At 42.4% G+C, this 21,630-nt stretch overlaps 1 protein-coding gene across 1 annotated transcript in view; it reads right to left on the bottom strand.

Moving 5' to 3' along the window:
* The window catches only part of klhl29 (kelch like family member 29), a 124,767-nt gene that overhangs the window by 67,199 nt on the left and 35,938 nt on the right, over positions 1-21,630 (bottom strand). The window contains exon 3 of the mRNA XM_058057548.2: positions 17,831-18,124. Within this exon, the coding sequence (XP_057913531.2) occupies positions 17,831-18,085 (255 nt within the window). The 5' untranslated portion in view covers positions 18,086-18,124. The remainder of the gene's footprint in view (positions 1-17,830; positions 18,125-21,630) is intronic.

The raw sequence follows: 21,630 nt of genomic DNA, 5'->3' as shown, positions 1-21,630 counted from the left end.
GGCCTACACCAGTGTTTGTGTAAAACACAGGAGGCGCCTCAACGGGATGCGGGAGCTTTGATGGCTTGGTGTCGTCACCGGCATCGTCAGTCAAATCAATAGAAGGAATTGGCTCATCACTTTCTCTTTCTAATCAATCAAAAAGCATATTGTCCTTATCCTTATCAATATGTCTAATCAGACATTCATTCAGCGACGCAAAACCATCCATCCATCCGCCCAAAACCATCAATCCATCCAACCGTTCACCCAAAACCATCCATCCATCCGCCCAAAACCATCAATCCATCCAACCGTTCACCCAAAACCATCCATCCATCCGCCCAAAACCATCAATCCATCCAACCGTTCACCCAAAACCATCCATCCATCCGCCCAAAACCATCAATCCATCCAACCGTTCACCCAAAACCATCCATCCATCCGCCCAAAACCATCAATCCATCCAACCGTTCACCCAAAACCATCCATCCATCCGCCCAAAACCATCAATCCATCCATCCATCCACCCAAAACTATCCAGCCATCCATCCATCCGCCCAGAACCATCAATCCAAAACCATCCACCCAAAACCAACCATCCATCCATTCATCCACCCGAAACAACCATCTATCCATCCACCCAAAACCATCCATCCATCCAAAACCAACCATCTGTCCATCCACCCAAAACCATCCATCCATCCGCCCAAAACCATCAATCCATCCACCCCAAACTATCCAGCCATCCATCCATCCATCCGCCCAAAACCATCAATCCATCCATCCATCCACCCCAAACTATCCAGCCATCCATCCATCCATCCGCCCAAAACCATCAATCCATCCATCCATCCAAAATCATCCATCCATCCACCCAAAACCAACCATCCATCCATCCATCCACCCGAAATAACCATCTATCCATCCACCCAAAACCAACCATCCATCCATCCATCCACCCGAAATAACCATCTATCCATCCACCCAAAACCAACCATCCATCCATTCATCCACCCGAAATAACCACCTATCCATCCACCCAAAACCATCCATCCATCCAAAACCATCCACCCAAAAACATCCATCCATGCATGCATCCACCAAAAAATATCCATATATTCATCCACCAAAATCATCAAACAAAAAAAAACAAAAAACCAAAAAACCAAACATCCATCCATCCGCCCCAAACCATCCATACATCCAAAATCATCCATCCATCCACCCAAAACATCCATCCACCCAAATCCATCCTGCCCCCAAAAACATCCATCCATGCATCCATCCACCAAAAACATCCATGCATCCACCCAAAACCAAACACGTTCCTTCTCATCATGACAGCATTTCATTCATCCTATACATCCACCATGACGCGATGGCATCAACTCATCAAATGTTTACATTTTATCATTTATACCAACATATATAAGACATGAAGCTCGATTAATACAGTGTCATGATAGAAGTATTATTTTGGTGACTCCAAATTGTCCATAGGTATGAATGTGAGTGTGAATGGTTGTTTGTCTATATGTGCCCTGTGATTGGCTGGCCACCAGTCCAGGGTGGACCCCGCCTCTCACCTGACAAAGACAGCTGGGATAGGCTCCAGCACCAATAAGCGGTAGAAAATGAATGAATGAATGAAAGAATGTTAGACGTGGAAATGACAAGAGGCGCGGCATCTGAAGTTAACGAAACACGCTTACGTGTTTGCAGGAGGCCGGAATGAGGCATTCAAGGGATTAGACGATTGGAAAGTGTACGTTTGCAGCCATAACGAAGAAAAAAAAGCATCCAGAAAGAATCTTTCCAGTGCAACAGAAGAAGCCGATGCATACATCAGAGTCTGGACCCGGAACATTCCTGGGGGGGACGCGTCTATTTCAATGCAGGCCAGGACGTCCGCCACCTCCAGGGAGAAGCACGTAAACACACGGAATCAGTCTCCACGTCGCTAGCGCGCTGCACACAACATCAGGTGGTAATTGCACGGGGGCAGCGAACGGACGCAAGGAAATGGAATCCATCTGCTACTTTTTATTCCTTCTTCCCTTCGGCCAAGCGTGGACAGATACGCTCAACTTGGCTGAAATGTGGAAGCTGATGGAAATAATGGCTTTTCTCCCGTAAACATCCATCACACGCACTCGCAGCGTCCGCCCTGACCCACCGCTTTCAGCGTTCCCCACCCCGTGTGGTCCCCCCGAGCACGGTGGGGGCTCATCTCCACGACAACGCCCACCCCAACGCCAGCAGGATTCGTTTCGGCCGTCCAATCCGCTGGAGCGGAACATCGCAGCGTACGAAAAACAAAGACACGGTGAATCTTTCTTGGCAGCCATCTTTCACACCACACGGCCGAGCGTCGCACGCGGACACACGTGCAAAGATGGCGGAATCCTCGTAGGAGGAATTGTGAGCCATGATGACACAGCAGCTCATTTTGACCAAACACTGCTATTTGCTATTTCTAGTATTTAGCATGCTAGCTTGTACTAGCACTTGTACTTGTGTCATACTTAAAGCAACAGTAGGCAACATTGGCCCCACCCTTGGTGTGAAAAGGGGGCCAGCCAATGTGATGTTAAAACTTTGTTTCCTGTGTAGGCCATCAGCAGGAGAGCAGTTTAGAGAGTTTTTTCCAGGTGAAAAATGGGGGCGCCCGTGACCCGCTGCTTCATTCCCACCTTTGACAATTCCAATCCATGAGCTCCAACCCCTTGACCCGCCCGCCCGGCCCCCACCAGCAGGCTCAAAGACGGGCTTTTTATCCGACGAGATGAAGTGATCAGCGAGGCCCTGGGCTCCCGCCGGGTTCCCCCAGGGGCGGGGGTCTGACACAGAGCTCTCTATCCCTGTGGGTGTCTTCAGAGAGAGATCACTTACTTTAGTCATCCAGTATTCTACCAAAATCTTTGTCGAACCATCTTTGTCAAAATACATATTTTTGCTTGTTTAAAGAGAAATGGTAAAACTTGAGAATAAAACATGAAAGTTGGACAAGTAATGAAGGAGCAATTGGTTGAATGATGGCGATGATGGAGTCTTATGTCTTAAATGGACATAAGCGGTGCTTATGTTTAGGGCTATATATATATATATATATATATACTATATATATATATATATATATATAGTATCTTAAATGGACATAGTACATAGTGTAAGTGGTGCCAAGTAACATCAAAGTACCCAGTAAACACCAGTGGTACCCAGTCAACATCAGTGGTACCAAGGAACATCAGAGTACCCAGTAAAATGCAGTGTACCAAGGAACATCAGTGGTACCCAGTAAACACCAGTGGTACCCAGTAAACACCAGTGGTACCAAGGAAAATCAGTATATCAAGTAACATCAGTGGTACCAAGGAACATCAGAGTACCCAGTAAACACCAATGGTACCCAGTAAACACCAGTGTACCAAGGAACATCAGTGGTACCCAGTAAACACCAGCGGTACCCAGTAAACACCAGTGTACCAAGGAACATCAGAGTACCCAGTAAACCCCAGTGGTAACTAGTAAACACCAAAGTACCAAGGAACACCAGTGGTACCCAGTAAACACCAGTATACCAAGCAACATCAGTGGTACCAAGGAACACCAGAGTACCCAGTAAACACCAGTGGTACCCAGTAAACACCAGTGTACCAAGGAACATCAGTGGCACCCAGTAAACACCAGTGGTACCCAGTAAACACCAGTGTTACCCAGTAAACACCAATGTACCAAGGAACATCAGAGTACCCAGTAAAATACAGTGTACCAAGGAACACCAGTGGTACCCAGTAAACACCAGGGTACCAAGGAACATCAGTGGTACCCAGTAAACACCAGTGGTACCCAGTAAACACCAGTATACCAAGGAACATCAGTGGTACCAAGTAACATCAGTGGTACCCAGTAAACACCAGTATACCAAGGAACATCAGTGGTACCAAGGAACATCAGAGTACCCAGTAAACCCCAGTGGTACCCAGTAAACACCAGTGTACGTACCAAGGAACATCAGAGTACCCAGTAAACCCCAGTGGTACCCAGTAAACACCAGTGTACGTACCAAGGAACATCAGAGTACCCAGTAAACCCCAGTGGTACCCAGTAAACACCAAAGTACCAAGGAACATCAGTGGTACCAAGTAACATCAGAGTACCCAGTAAACCCCAGTAAACACCAAAGTACCAAGGAACATCAGTGGTACCAAGGAACAGAGTACCCAGTAAACACCAAAGTACCAAGGAACATCAGTGGTACCAAGGAACAGAGTACCCAGTAAACACCAAAGTACCAAGGAACATCAGTGGTACCAAGGAACAGAGTACCCAGTAAACACCAAAGTACCAAGGAACATCAGTGGTACCAAGGAACAGAGTAGCCAGTAAACACCAAAGTACCAAGGAACATCAGTGGTACCAAGGAACAGAGTACCCAGTAAACACCAAAGTACCAAGTAACATCATAGTACCCAGGAACACTAGCAGATGATGTCCAGTTGTTGACGTCTGTAGGTGCTTGTGAGGTGAAAGAGTGAAAGGACGGAGCTCCTAAATCCCCACAAGGAAGAAGGATGGAAGAAGAAGGAAAGAAGAGGGAGGGAAGAAGGAGGCCAAAAGGAAGGAAAGGGAAGGAAGGAGGGATGCTTATTGAGCCGATTTGAGTCCCAAGGAGAGAAGATCCATGTGCTGTCAGGTGCCAGAGATACGCAGTCCCAGCTTTGGATCATCTCATCTGTGGGTGTTATCAAATGAGCTTTGGTCAGCAGACCAGATGAGGCCTGGATGGGGTTCTCCTTGTGGGGGTCTTGCTGTCCCGGGCGGATAATGAAGTGGCGTCGTATCTCGCTCCCCTCACTCCTGTTTTCCTCTTTTGGGCTGCAAATGTGACGTTGAAGGAGGAGAACACAAAATGTTCTTAGGGAAGTGAAGATGAGACACATGAATTATTAAATATCATCTGTGGGCTTCCAGGGGAAATATGAAAATATTCACTTGGTCTCTCTTTTTGGTGAACAAGGAAGGCGCAAGAAACAAATGACTGAGCTCCTAAGACCTTCTTCCCACCCTGAGGGACCTCACGTCTTCCTCATCATCATCATCAGATGACACACGGACAATATGGCTCCTCCTCTTCACACCACCATCTGCTCTTATCAACATCTATATTTAAAGTACACCATAATACTACATGTATCCTCCAATCATGATATACATTATACTCACATCTACACCATAATACTACATGTATCATCCAATCATGATATACAATATACTCATATATACACCATAATACTACATGTATCATTCAATCATGATATACATTATACTCATATCTACACCATAATACTACATGTATCATTCAATCATGATATACAATATACTCATATATACACCATAATACTACATGTATCATTCAATCATGATATACATTATACTCATATCTACACCATAATACTACATGTATCATTCAATCATGTTATACATTATACTCATATCTACACCATAATACTACATGTATCATTCAATCATGTACATTATACTCACATCTACACCATAATACTACATGTATCATTCAATCATGTACATTATACTCACATCTACACCATAATACTACATGTATCATTCAATCATGTACATTATACTCACATCAACACCATAATACTACATGTATCATTCAATCATGTTATACATTATACTCACATCTACACCATAATACTACATGTACGTATCATCCAATCATGATATACATTATACTCACATCTACACCATAATACTACATGTATCATTCAATCATGTACATTATACTTACATCTACACCATAATACTACATGTATCATTCAATCATGTTATACATTATACTCACATCTACACCATAATACTACATGTATCATTCAATCATGTACATTATACTCACATCTACACCATAATACTACATGTATCATTCAATCATGTTATACATTATACTCACATCTACACCATAATACTACATGTATCATTCAATCATGATATACATTATACTCACATCTACACCATAATACTACATGTATCATTCAATCATGATATACTTTATACTCACATCTACACCATAATACTACATGTAACCTCCAATCATGATATACATTATACTCATATCTAGACCATAATACTACATGTATCATTCAATCATGATATACTTTATACTCACATCTACACCATAATACTACATGTATCCTCCAATCATGATATACATTATACTCATATCTAGACCATAATACTACATGTATCATTCAATCATGTACATTATACTCACATCTACACCATAATACTACATGTATCATTCAATCATGATATACATTATACTCACATCTACACCATAATACTACATGTATCATTCAATCATGATATACAATATACTCATATATACACCATAATACTACATGTATCATTCAATCATGATATACTTTATACTCACATCTACACCATAATACTACATGTATCATTCAATCATGTACATTATACTCATATCTACACCATAATACTACATGTATCATTCAATCATGTACATTATACTCACATATACACCATAATACTACATGTATCATTCAATCATGATGTACATTATACTCATATCTACACCATAATACTACATGTATCATTCAATCATGATATACAATATACTCATATATACACCATAATACTACATGTATCATTCAATCATGATATACAATATACTCATATATACACCATAATACTACATGTATCATTCAATCATGATATACAATATACTCATATCTACACCATAATACTACATGTATCATTCAATCATGATATACAATATACTCATATATACACCATAATACTACATGTATCATCGAATCATGATATGTATTATACTCACATCTACACCATAATACTACATCTATCATTCAATCACGATATAATTAATACTCATATCTACACCATAATACTACATGGATCATTCAATCGTGACACACTTTATACTCATATATACACACCATAATACTACATGTACCATGAAATCATGATATATTTTATACTCATATATACACCATAATACTACATGTATCATCCAATCATGATATACTTTATACTCATTTATACATCATAATACTACATGTATCATTCAATCATGAAATACTTTATACTCATATATACACACACACACCAAAATACTACATGGATCATTCAATCATGATATACTTTATACTCTTATATACACCATAATACTACATGTATCATCCAATCATGATATATAGTATTATACTTATATCTACACCATAATACTACATGTATCATTCAATCATGATATACAATATACTCATATCTACACCATAATACTACATGTATCATTCAATCATGTACATTATACTCATATCTACACCATAATACTAAATGTATTATTCAATCATGATGTACTTTATACTCACATCTACACAATAATACTACATGTATCATTCAATCATGATATACATTATACTCACATGTACACCATAATACTACATGTATGGGTGTATAATAGCGTATGTACAAGTGAATGGTGTACATACGTATATGGGCAGTGTATAATAGTGTATACAGGCAGTAATTTGAAAGAAATGAAATGTGTTTTTTTTGCAGTGTCAGGATGTTTTGTGTGTTGTTGCTTTCCTCATTTTTTTGTTGGCTTTCAGAAAGCAAAGAATTGCTGCGCTCTAATTGGTTTTGTTGTCACGGTAACGACTTGAGTGGAGAATAAAAGCTAACATCGAGATAAAAAGGACATCAGAAATAGACGCATGACCTTCCGTCACCTTGCCAGAAGGAGGTGGTGCCATTCTTCTTTTCAGCAGCTTTTTACCAAAAAATCAGATGCCATGCTAACGCTAACGCTAATGCTAACGCTAACACTGTTTAGTTTGCATTGTTTATATGCTGTTCACGCTCTACTGACCACCAAGCACTTGGTGGCCAACATTCGTCATGGCAGCACTTCCTGACCTTGGATGCTGTCCCTGAGCTCGACCTTCAGTCCGCAGGCTCAAGGTTATGATGTTGTTGCTGCTACTGGTTTATACTCCATATCATTTTCATATTTCCCATTTCAAGTGGTGTCCACAGCCTTTCTAGTGCAAATGTTCCATGGGCTCACACTATGCAGTACATACAACAGGGGTCTCAAACATGTGGCCCGCGGGCCAAATGTGGCTCGCAGGACACTAGTTTGAGGCCCCCGCCTTGATATGAAAGTTTAATGTTAGTGCGGCCCGCGCAAGTTTGATATGGATGCTGTATGGTATCATGTACCCAGAAAAAAATATTACGTTTGATTCATGTTCATGTTAAAGGTTAAATAACTGTTAATAGTTATCCTCCCTATCCGTGTGGAAGTGGTAAGTTTTTGGCTATTTAAGTTTAAAGGAAATAACTTGAAGGCTACCGTTTAGCTCCAGTGGCCCCCAGGTAAATTGAGTTTGAGACCCCTAACATACACTATACATGTACCACCCAAATACACAAATACTTTCATATACTTTTTTTCAAATAGCGCTGTGGACATGTTTACTCTTTTATGCAAATGTTTCCCTGAACTAAAAAGGTGTGAACAAAATGTGTCATGTTTTTTTTTTAACTTTCACTTTCTCTTTCTTTGTAGCATGGCGACTCAGAAGGACATGAAAGTGGAATAAAAGTGGGAAAGCACTCATTGGGATGATTCCTTTAGTATCGCAGTATGCCAATTCGTTTTGGTATACGAGCTGCCTATTTGACGTCTCCAAAAATAGCCAGGAAACAAACGTCATCCATCCCAATTCGCCCAAAACGCATAATACTATCATTTAGCTATACAGTACTTTTTGTCTTGATGCTTCACTCCATCTGAATCATCAGCATGATAATATTAAACACTGCTAATAAAAAGGATGGCATCATAATGGCAAAGAAAAGACTAACTATTTTTTAAAATAATAACGCCACATGATTACGTTCTTTTTTGGTGGTCAAATCAAATGAAAGACTGGGCAGCCATTCCAATGTCATGAGAGTGCAGCCATAGCATGTGAGTGCCACGTGCACAGGAGCGTGCACGTTGTGGTTATGGGTGAGGAGCACGGGGGGAGGTGTGATGATGCGTGAATCTCCTAATGAGCAAAGTTGAGCATCATTTGTTGGCCAGAGATAAGGTCAGACCACAAAAGGCCGATGGAGTTGCTCCCGTTGCTAATCTGCATTTCTAATATCATCTATTATTTATGGATATTATATTAAAAAAAACAGAGGCCCAAAAGCTAAGGAATAAATAATAACCATAATGAGAAATACTTACAGTAGGTGCTCACATGGGAAGGATGTTATTCCATGTTTATGTGCAGACGCTAACATGGGAAGGATGTTATTCCGTGTTTATGTACAGACGCTAACATGGGAAGAATGTTATTCCGTGTTTACGTACAGACACTAACATGGTTAGGATGTTATTCCATGTTTATGTACAGACGCTAACATGAGAAAGATGTTATTCCATGTTTATGTACAGACGCTAACATGGGAAGAATGTTATTCCGTGTTTACGTACAGACACTAATATGGGAAGGATGTTATTCCATGTTTATGTACAGACGCTAACATGGTTAGGATGTTATTCCATGTTTATGTACAGACGCTAACATGGGAAGTATGTTATTCCATGTTTATGTACAGACGCTAACATGGGAAGGATGTTATTCCATGTTTATGTACAGACGCTAACATGGGGAGAATGTTATTCCCTGTTTACGTACAGACGCTAACATGGAAAGGATGTTATTCCGTGTTTATGTACAGACGCTAACATGGAAAGGATGTTATTCCATGTTTATGTACAGGCGCTAACATGGGTAGGATGTTATTCCGTGTTTATGCGCAGACGCTAACATGGGAAGGATGTTATTCCGTGTTTATGTGCAGACGCTAACATGAGAAAGATGTTATTCCATGTTTATGTACAGACGCTAACATGGGAAGTATGTTATTCCATGTTTATGTACAGACGCTAACATGGAAAGGATGTTATTCCATGTTTATGTACAGGCGCTAACATGGGTAGGATGTTATTCCGTGTTTATGCGCAGACGCTAACATGGGAAGGATGTTATTCCGTGTTTATGTGCAGACGCTAACATGAGAAAGATGTTATTCCATGTTTATGTACAGACGCGAACATGGGAAGGATGTTATTCCATGTTTATGTGCAGATGCTAACATGGGAAGTATGTTATTCCGTGTTTATGCACAGACACTAACATGGAAAGGATGTTATTCCGTGTTTATGCATAGACGCTAACATGGGAAGGAGGTTATTCCATGTTTATGTACAGACGCTAACATGGGAAGGATGTTATTCCATGTTTACGCACAGACGCTAACATGGAAAGGATGTTATTCCGTGTTTATGTACAGACGCTAACATGGAAAGGATGTTATTCCATGTTTATGTACAGGCGCTAACATGGGGAGGATGTTATTCCGTGTTTATGCGCAGACGCTAACATGGGAAGGATGTTATTCCGTGTTTATGTGCAGACGCTAACATGAGAAAGATGTTATTCCATGTTTATGTACAGACACTAACATGGAAAGTATGTTATTCCATGTTTATGTGCAGACGCTAACATGGGAAGGATGTTATTCCCTGTTTATGCGCAGACGCTAACATGGGAAGGATGTTATTCCGTGTTTATGCACAGACGCTAACAAGGGAAGGATGTTATTCCGTGTTTATGTACAGATGCTAACATGGTTAAGATGTTATTCCATGTTTATGCACAGACGCTAACATGGGAAGAATGTTATTCCGTGTTTACGTACAGACGCTAACATGGAAAGGATGTTATTCCATGTTTATGTACAGACGCTAACATGGGGAGGATGTTATTCCGTGTTTATGCGCAGACGCTAACATGGGAAGGATGTTATTCCATGTTTATGCACAGACACTAACATGGGAAGGATGTTATTCCATGTTTATGCACAGACACTAACATGGGAAGGATGTTATTCCATGTTTATGTACAGACGCTAACATGGGAAGGATGTTATTCCATGTTTATGTACAGACGCTAACATGGGAAGGATGTTATTCCATGTTTATGTACAGACGCTAACATGGGAAGGATGTTATTTTATGTTTATGTACAGAAGCTCACATGGGAAGGGTGTTATTCCATGTTTATGTACAGAAGCTCACATGGGAAGGCTGTTATTCCATGTTTATGTACAGAAGCTCACATGGGAAGGGTGTTATTCCATGTTTATGTACAGAAGCTCACATGGGAAGGGTGTTATTCCATGTTTATGTACAGATGCTAACATGCGTTTAGTGGACAAACTTTTAAATTGCCTTAAAAAGCATCATCAATGCATATTTAGCACAGAATATAAATAAAGCTAATCAGGTTTCTGGTATGTTTTTCCATTTGGTGCAGGTCATGCTAACATCTTGTTGGAAAAGTGCGTTGGGGGGGGGGGGGGGGTGTCATTTGCTTAATGATTTGCTTTCCAAAGATGTTGAAAGTAACGAGGAGACTTGAAGCTGACGACAGCTGTCTTTGCTAATTCCACTCATTAGCGCCTTGCAGTGGCTCGCTAGCCTCTGGAGGACGTGCCAATTATAAGGAGGCAGATCAATTTGGAAACACAAGTATCATTTTCACCTTTGACAGGCGTGTCACCAGGGAGAGGAGCGGTGAGGCGAGACGCTAGGTGAGAGATGGACAAAATCTAAACCGACAGCCACTTTGGAAGTGACGGCTGCCGAGCTACACTATATTACCAAAAGTATTTGCTCCCCCATCCTAATGATCGGAATCAGGTATCCTAATGACTTGGCCTGGCCACAGGTGTATAAAATCAAACACCTAGGCATGCAGACTGTTTCTACAATTCCAGGCGTGGAACTGTCATCGGACGCCACCTGTGAAACAAATCCAGCTGTGAAATTTCCCAGCTCCTAAATATTCCACAGTCAACTGTCAGCTTTAATATAAGAAAAGGAAACGTTTGGGAACAACAGCAACTCAGTCACGAAGTGGTAGGCCATGTAAACGGATGGAAGGGGGTCAAAAAAGATCCGCTGTGGCGACTCCGTAGTCAGGAAAAAGCCAAAAGAAACAAAAGGAATCTGTATTTAAAAATTTAATATTTTCAATTTTGAATATTTAGGGCATACAAACCCTGCTAACACCCCTATGGTCACCTTTAAACTCCTTTTACCCAATATAGTACACATAAAAGACATAAAACCTGTTTATGGCCTTCTACAGTAAATACACTTTGTAACATTATTAGAGACCTCTAGATGAACTAACACCCCTATAGTCAACTTTACACTCCTATTGCCCAATATAACAGACATAAGACATAGAAAACCTGTTTATGGCCTTCTACAGTAAATACATTTTGTAACATTATTAGAGACCTCTAGATGAACTAACAACCCTATGGTCACCTTTATACTCCTATTACCTAATACAGTAAACATAATAAGATATAGAAACCTGTTTATGGCCTTCTACAGTAAATACACTTTGTAACATTATTAGAGACCTCTAGACATGGACTAACACCCCTATAGTCAACTTTACACTCCTATTGCCCAATATAGCCGACATAAGGCATAGAAAACCTGTTTATCGCCTTCTAAAGTCAGTACAGTTTGTAACATTATTAGAGACCTCTAGGTGAAATAACAACCCTATGGTCACCTTTATACTCCTATTACCATATATAGCAGACATAAGACATAGAAAACCTGTTTATGGCCTTCTACAGTAAACACATTATTAGAGACCTCTAGATGAACTAACAACCCTATGGTCACCTTTATACTCATATTCCCTAATACAGAAAACATAATAAGATATAGAAAACCTGTTTATGGCCTTCTACAGTAAATGCACTTTGTAACATTATTAGAGACCTCTAGACATGAACTAACACCCCTATGGTCACCTTTACACTCCTTTTAGCTAATACAGTAAACATAATAAGATATAGAAACCTGTTTATGGCCTTCTACAGTAAATACACTTTGTAACATTATTAGAGACCTCTAGATGAACTAACAACCCTATGGTCACCATTACACTCCTATTAGCTAATACAGTAAACATAATAAGATATAGACAACCTGTTTATGGCCTTCTACAGTAACATTATTAGAGACCTCTAGACATGAACTAACACCCCTATGGTCACCTTTACACTCCTTTTAGCTAATACAGTAAACATAATAAGATATAGACAACCTGTTTATGGCCTTCTACAGTAACATTATTAGAGACCTCCAGACATGAACTAACACCCCTATGGTCACCTTTATACTCATATTACCTAATACAGTAAACATAATAAGATATAGACAACCTGTTTATGGCCTTCTACAGTAACATTATTAGAGACCTCTAGACATGAACTAACACCCCTATGGTCACCTTTATACTCATATTACCTAATACAGTAAACATAATAAGATATAGACAACCTGTTTATGGCCTTCTACAGTAACATTATTAGAGACCTCTAGACATGAACTAACACCCCTATGGTCACTTTTACACTCCTGTTACCAAACATAGTAAACAAAATAAGATGTAGGACACAAGGGATTGATTTCTTCTTCCCTCCAAGTGTGCACATCTGTGGTCTTCTACATTTTAAAGTAGATGTAAAAAAGTTAGGTCTTGTCGGTCTGATGTCGGTCTAGAAGAAGAAGGAAGAAGCTATGGAGTCATGCTGGTAGCCCCCGAAGCCTCCAGTGGTTCAAATTCCGAGAAGTGGTCCTCCAGCTAGGCAGCTTTGCTTTAATAAAAGCATTTAAACGTGTGTGAGAATGAGCACGTGGAGAAGTGGAGGATTTGAGGCATCAGCTGAAAGGATTAGAGCAGGTATGAAATCCATGTTTCAGTGTGCTCTCTGTGGGAAGATACTCCAGCCAATATAATGCTCGGGTAGATGAAAGAGTCCAGCTTTGGCCCGCGTTTAAAGCCAATAAAATCCTTCCACTCGGGCTGGAAGCTGGAAGCTCTAATCGTGGTGTTCCGCCCAGCATGGAGGCTAATTACAGTACCCATCTGGGCTAAAACTTTCCAAGAGAGGCAAGTACGGATCGTCAACAGGCTTTTCCTTGATGGTCCTAAATGTTCACATGATCTTCTCTTTTCAACCAAACACTAATTTTTCCTCATCTTACGTAGACAAACAACCATTCACACTCACATTCATACCTATGGACAATTTGGAGTGGCCAATTAACCTAGCATGTTTTTTTTTTTTTGCACGCACGGGGAGAACATGCAAACTCCACACAGAGATAGCCGAGAGTGGAATTGAACCCTGGTCTCCAAGCTGTGAGGTCTGCTCGCTCCACTCGACCACCATGCAGCCCACTAGAAATACATGAATTCATTCATTCATTCATTTTCTACCGCTTTTTCCTCACAAGGGTTGCAAGGGTGCTGGAGCCTATCCCAGCTGTCTTGGGGCGAGAGGCGGGGTACACCCTGGACTGGTGGCCAGCCAATCACAGGGCACATATAGACAAACAACCATTCACACTCACATTCATACCTATGGACAATTTGGAGTCGCCAATTAACCAGGCATGTTTTTTTTTTTTTTTTTGCACGCACGGGGAGAACATGCAAACTCCACACAGAGATAGCCGAGAGTGGAATTGAACCCTGGTCTCCAAGCTGTGAGGTCTGCTCGCTCCACTCGACCACCATGCAGCCCACTAGAAATACATTCATTCATTCATTCATTTTCTACTGCTTTTTCCTCACGAGGGTTGCGAGGGTGCTGGAGCCTATCCCAGCTGTCTTCGGGCGAGAGGCGAGGTACACCCTGGACTGGTGGCCAGCCAATCACAGGGCACATATAGACAAACAACCATTCACACTCACATTCATACCTATGGACAATTTGGAGTGGCTAATTAACCTAGCATGTTTTTTTTTTGCACGCACGGGGAGAACATGCAAACTCCACACAGAGATAGCCGAGAGTGGAATTGAACCCTGGTCTCCAAGCTGTGAGGTCTGCTCGCTCCACTCGACCACCATGCAGCCCACTAGAAATACATGAATTCATTCATTCATTCATTTTCTACCGCTTTTTCCTCACAAGGGTTGCAAGGGTGCTGGAGCCTATCCCAGCTGTCTTGGGGCGAGAGGCGGGGTACACCCTGGACTGGTGGCCAGCCAATCACAGGGCACATATAGACAAACAACCATTCACACTCACATTCATACCTATGGACAATTTGGAGTCGCTAATTAACCTAGCATGTTTTTTTTTTTTTGCACGCACGGGGAGAACATGCAAACTCCACACAGAGATAGCCGAGGGTGGAATTGAACCCTGGTCACCAAGCTGTGAGGTCTGCTCGCTCCACTCGTCCACCATGCAGCCCACTAGAAATACATTAATTCATTCATTCATTTTCTACTGCTTTTTCCTCACGAGGGTTGCGAGGGTGCTGGAGCCTATCCCAGCTGTCTTCGGGCGAGAGGCGAGGTACACCCTGGACTGGTGGCCAGCCAATCACAGGGCACATATAGACAAACAACCATTCACACTCACATTCATACCTATGGACAATTTGGAGTCGCCAATTAACCTAGCATGTTTTTTTTTTTTGCACGCACGGGGAGAACATGCAAACTCCACACAGAGATAGCCGAGGGTGGAATTGAACCCTGGTCTCCAAGCTGTGAGGTCTGCTCGCTCCACTCGTCCACCATGCAGCCCACTAGAAATACATGCATTGTGAAATAGAACAGGTATCCGTATCGGCCCATTCACTCATGGATGAACGGGATCGGGAGCGTAAAAATATGCATATTTTTCAAACATCATGATGTATGATATCTTGGTGAAGTGGTGAAATAGTTCCATCTGAAATAATAAAGTGTGGTATTGATCAATAGCAGTGGAGTGAATGGCTGTCTTGTAAGAATCGGTTTACAGTTAGCATGCAAGCCATAATGTGGTGCAGCACATTTTTAATGGCGGCGTGTTTAAGAGGAAGGCTGGCTTTTTATTGGCTGGCATGAAAGGTGAGCATCCCTCATCGTAAATAATTAACAGGCCGACTTGGGACGACAGGGAAAACTCCCAAAAGAAGTCCAGCCTGCTGTTCCGTGCGGTTAGCTTTACACGGGGTACAGCCAATTACGGCAGATGGTGCGTTTGTCACGCGCACCTTCATGCGTCGAAAATAAAGGCTACGCCATCCGCACCGTGATTGGTGGGCTTTTACTGGCTGGAGATTATGAAGCGTCACTTTTACACATGTTGGATGCTCACGCGAGGAAAATACCGACTTGCCAACAGCTTTGAAGCCGTTTGACCCAAAGGGAGGGGGGGGGCCAGGATGGAGAGCCAGGCACCTGAGGCCCGTGTCGCTTATAATTAAAACCCAGACAAGCGAGGCAGGTTTGCCTTTTAGACACGCACGCTTTAGCAGACTCGGCAGACGGTGAGGTGGGGGTGGGTTCGGTAGAAAAAAAACATTGGTACATCTTCTTGGTACGCACGCAGCAGGCAAAGGACGACTAACTGCATTGGTTTTCCCCACATGGCTCTGGTCATCAGGTGGGCTTGTAGAGCCCCCCCCCCCACACTGGGTCCACCAAAACCAAATAATAAGGAGTTTCAGGACTGCTGTAGTCTGCAGAGATGCTAAACAAGTGGATATCTCGGAGAGCCAAGAGCTTCAACAACATAATGATTTGGAGTGCATGAGAAAGTAGGCGTTTTCAGGAGTTTTTAGAAGTTTTCCCTGTCGACATCTGGTTCCAGCACAGGACAAGGAGGATGGAGGAAGGAGTCCAGAATGAAAGCAGAGACTGTGGCCACATCCCAAAGCAACTACAGCAGGGGTCTCAAACACGCGGCCCGCGGGCCAAATGTGGCCCGCAGGACACTAGTTTGAGGCCCCCGCCTCGATTAAAAAGCGGCCCGCGCAAGTTTAATATGGACGCTGTATGGTATCATGTACCCAGAAAAAATTATTACGTTTAATTCATGTTCATGTTAAAGGTTAAATAACTGTTAATAGTCATCCTCCCTATCCGTGTGGAAGTGGTAAGTTTTTGGCTATTTAAGTTGAAAGGAAATAACTTGAAGGCTACCGTTTAGGTCGCTAGCACTCTAGTTTGCGAGTTAGCATGTGTCTCAAGACCCTGCAGTTGCGCAATATGTTGTAAATAAAAAGAGTATAAATGTGACTATAGTCGTGTTTTGTCATGTCTACAGGGCTCCCAGGTAAATTGAGTTTGAGACCCCTGAGCTACAGTGTAGCTCCATCAGTCATATGTATGTGTTGCCCAACTCTGATTGTGCTATGTGAGTGTGTATCGTGTTTGGCTTCTAAAGGAAGCTATGTCAACAGATGACACAGCACCACGCAGAGCTAGACAAAACTGCTGGATGCTGACTGTTCATACTTTAAATACAAACGGCGCCATCTTGTGGATTTAATCATAAGAAGGTTGCCTACAGCCACAACTGTCAAAGCTCTATATATCGGGGGGGGCCTTGCTAGACCATCTATCTTCATTTCCACTTCATGCAATTGTTTGCTCTGATGGAAAAGTCCCACCAAGCGCCATCCTGAAGGTAATTTGCATAATCAAAGAGGAGAATTAGCGCGGAGGGCGAGGCCGGGAGGAACGAGCGTCATGGCTTGGCAGGCGAGGAAGATGAGGATGGAAAGGGAAAGCGTTTGGCAAGAGTCGAGGCGTTGAAAGGCCGGCGAGCCGAGAAGCGAGGAATGAGGAGGCTGACATTAAGAGACGGCGATGAACCTGACAGAAGAGCCGCTTACCTTGGCTGCCGCCGCGATGCCTCGCTTGGCCGCGATGTCGCCACTGGATGTCGTCACGGTAACGGTGGCCGGCGTGGGCAGGAGGGAGGCGATGACGGGCAGGGGAAGGAGCCCCGGGCGGTTGTTGCCATTGACGACAGCAGAGGCACAGCAATGATTGGCTCCCCCATTGTGGAGGCCCCCCGACGGGCGGATGTCCCTCCGCTCCCACGGCGCCCGGTAGTCCCGTTCAAAGCGGTGGTGGTGGCGTGACATCGCTTGCTCTTCCTCTCAGAGGGAATAACACGGGCAGGCCTGCAGGACAACGTCAATGGGAAAGTACAGGTCAGTGTCGGGTTCAAATCCTGTGACACTTAAAAACACTTAAATACAGAAGAGACAGACAACAAAATGTGTGTGTGTATATGTGAGAGTAATTACTTTTATTGTTTTATGTGGCCCGCGGGCCAAATGTGGCCCACAGGACACTAGTTTGAGGCCCCCGCCTTGATATGAAAGTTTAATGTTTGATATGGATGCTGTATGGTATCATGTACCCAGAAAAAATTATTACGTTTGATTAATGTTCATGTTAAAGGTTAAATAACTGTTAATAGTTATCCTCCCTATCCGTGTGGAAGTGGTAAATTTTTGGCCATTTAAGTTTAAAGGAAATAACTTGGAGGCTACCGTTTAGGTCGCTAGCTCTCTGGTTTGCGAGTTAGCATGTGTCTCAAGACCCTGCAGTTGCGCAATATGTTGTAAATAAAAAGAGTATAAATGTGACTATAGTCGTGTTTTGTCATGTCTACAGGGCTCTAATAATGCTTTGTTCATTTTAATCTGAAAAAAATCATTTGTCTACCCACCAACTATATGTGGTTTCTTAAGTTTTTATTATTTGCCGTTTTATTATTATTATTATATTTATTTATTACTGATTGATTTTCTTTATTCTTGATTTGTTTATTTATTTTTCATCTTATTTTGTGTAGAAAAATAAAAATTAAGATATTTGAGAACAGTGGAATGTTTTATCAGAGCTTTTATTGTAGAAAATTGGAACCAAAGCGAAGTTTATTCATTTTTCTGTTTTTAATAAATGCGTGGGCGGCACGGCGGTCTAGTGGTTAGCGCGCAGACCTCACAGCTAGGAGACCAGGGTTCAATTCCCACCCTCGGCCATCTCTGTGTGGAGTTTGTATGTTCTCCCTGTGCATGCGTGGGTTTTCTCCGGGTACTCCGGTTTCCTCCCACATTCCAAAAACATGCTAGGTTAATTAGCCACTCCAAATTGTATGAGTGTGAGTGTGAATGGTTGTTTGTCTATATGTGCCCTGTGATTGGCTGGCGACCAGTCCAGGGTGTACCCCGCCTCTCACCCGAAGACAGCTGGGATAGGCTCCAGCACCCCCCGCGACCCTTGTGAGGAAAAAGCGGTAGAAAATGAATGAATAATAAATGCGTTTTTTGGTTTTTTGGGGGGGGGGGGAAACCTGATGCAGCCCAGTCTCACCCAGACCCTAGCTCCAGTGGCCCCCAAGTAAATTGAGTTAGAGACCCCTGGCTTAGAAAACAACATTTTAAAGCGCATGCAGAGCTGCTGGATGCCTTTTTAGCGTCTTTGTGTAAGCTGACAAGCACACTCAGCAACATTCAATGGCCTGATTGATGAATGGATTGATTAAGCTCTTTTCTCGTCAATCCCTAGTCGTGGTTAGGCACCGATTTCAGAAAAAAAAAAAAATGTCACTCTGGGATGCTTTTTCCTGTCTGCTGGAAGCTTCCCCTGCTTAATAACCTTGAATTGTCCAAGAGGATACAGTCGTATTAGCTCTCCGAATATGTGAGGCGGAGAGAGGAACACGGCGCTAGTCCAGCGGAACAATGGCAACGCTTGTGCCAGGTAATATTCTCTCTTATCTGCAGAGCCGCACACCTCAGCTGGGAAATAAGAAGGGGCAGCCGGGTTATTCTTTGCACAAACTAGCCGGAGAACAAATATAACATTTTTTAAAAAAAAAGCAGACATTATCTCCTCCGGGGGTTTGGAATTGTGGCTGGAGCACATTTGCGTTGAGGTTTTGACGCTTTGCGGCGAGAGAAGTGGGATCACGCTGATCTGCATCCATTGTGTACACCTGAGTCTTAAGTACTTCATTTTTTTTTTTCAGAGCCGGGAACCGACTGTGGCTGGTGGCGACGTGTCCTTGGGATAAATCAGCGTCCGATTTTGCCGAGTGGAGCTCTCTCTTCTTTTATTGCGCCGCGTCTGCACTTTCATTTCATCAATTAAGCATCTCTGATTGCTGCGTCTCGCATTCTGTCACTCACTCGCTCGAGCAGCACAACTCATGACGTGCCTCCCCATGTGTGTGTGTGTGTGTGTGTGTGTGTGTGTGTTCCATCGGGATTCCAAAGCTGCAGACTTTTACAGACTTTTAAATTCCCTCCAGAAAGGCGGGGCTGCATCCATTTGTCTGGAAAGGTGGACTGCAGCTCCTCCTTTGGGGGGGGGGGGGGGGGGTGTAACCCGACATCTAACACATGCTAGATGCCATAAGAGGGAGAATTCATCACATCAGTAACGACATGCAGACGCACTCTGGGGAGGAGCCGCCAATAGAGTTTTTTTTTGGACATGGACACAGGAAGTAGAATGCTCACAATTAGGGGTGTAAGAAAATATCGTTTCGGCGATATTAAATTAATTATTATTTCCTTTCAACAGCCAAAAAATAAATTTTAAATAGCCCAAAACCTACCACTTCCACACGGATAGGGAGGATAACTATTAACAGTTATTTAACCTTTAACATGAACATGAATCAAATGTAATATTTTTTCTGGGTACATGATACCATACAGCATCCATATCAAACATTAAACTTTCATATCAAGGCGGGGGCCTCAAACTAGTGTCCTGCGGACCACATTTGGCCCGCGGGTCGCGTGTTTGAGACCCATGTGGGTCCCCCTGCCGACCAATGTCCTGTGGAGTTGATAAAAGGAGAAAACGCAAACAAAATGCTAATGGAAAAAAAAGTGCATCTCAAGTTATTTCAATTTTTAAACAACAAATGTGTTTTTTTTTTTATTTAAATATGTATCATACGGGTGCTCAGTCTCGTCTGTCCTTGTTTCCATGCGTGGTGCCAAGCAGCGCTGTCGTATGCGTAAGGCTACTAAGCATCTCCGTGAAAACAAGATGAAGTCGAGAGGCACGCAGCATATGGTCCTGATTGACAGCTTCATGCAGGACACGCTCACGCCGCTGACCTTGCAGTCCAAAGCGTCTGGCATGAAAGGATAAACAGCCTGCAAATCAGCGCTCATCTCAGCCCTTCATTCCATCGCGCTGCCCCCCCCCCCCACCCCCAACCCCATCAGCAGGCGGGACAGCAGCGGCGTCAGCTCCACATCGTGGAAAGGTTAAATAATTGTTAATAGTTATCCTCCCTATCCGTGTGGAAGTGGTAAGTTTTTGGCTATTTAAGTTGAAAGGAAATAACTTGAAGGCTACCGTTTAGGTCGCTAGCTCTCTAGTTAGCGAGTTAGCATGTGTCTCAAGACCCTGCAGTTGCGCAATATGTTGTAAATAAAAAGAGTATAAATGTGACTATAGTCGTGTTTTGTCATGTCTACAGGGCTCTAATAATGCTTTGTTCATTTTAATATGAAAAAATAATTTGTCTACCCACCAACTATATGTGGTTTCTTAAGTTTTTATTATTATTATATTTATTATTATTATTATTATTATATTTATTTATTACTGATTGATTTATTTTTTTTCTTTATTCTTGATTTGTTTATTTATT

Source organism: Doryrhamphus excisus, linkage group LG19 (assembly GCF_037039965.1).
Source record: "Doryrhamphus excisus strain RoL-2023G ecotype Guam linkage group LG19, RoL_Dexc_Guam_v1.1, whole genome shotgun sequence".
In the NCBI taxonomy this organism is placed as follows: Eukaryota; Metazoa; Chordata; class Actinopteri; order Syngnathiformes; family Syngnathidae; genus Doryrhamphus; species Doryrhamphus excisus.
The sequence above is the reverse complement of the archived record's forward strand: the minus strand, read 5'-3'. Positions and strand labels throughout refer to the sequence as shown.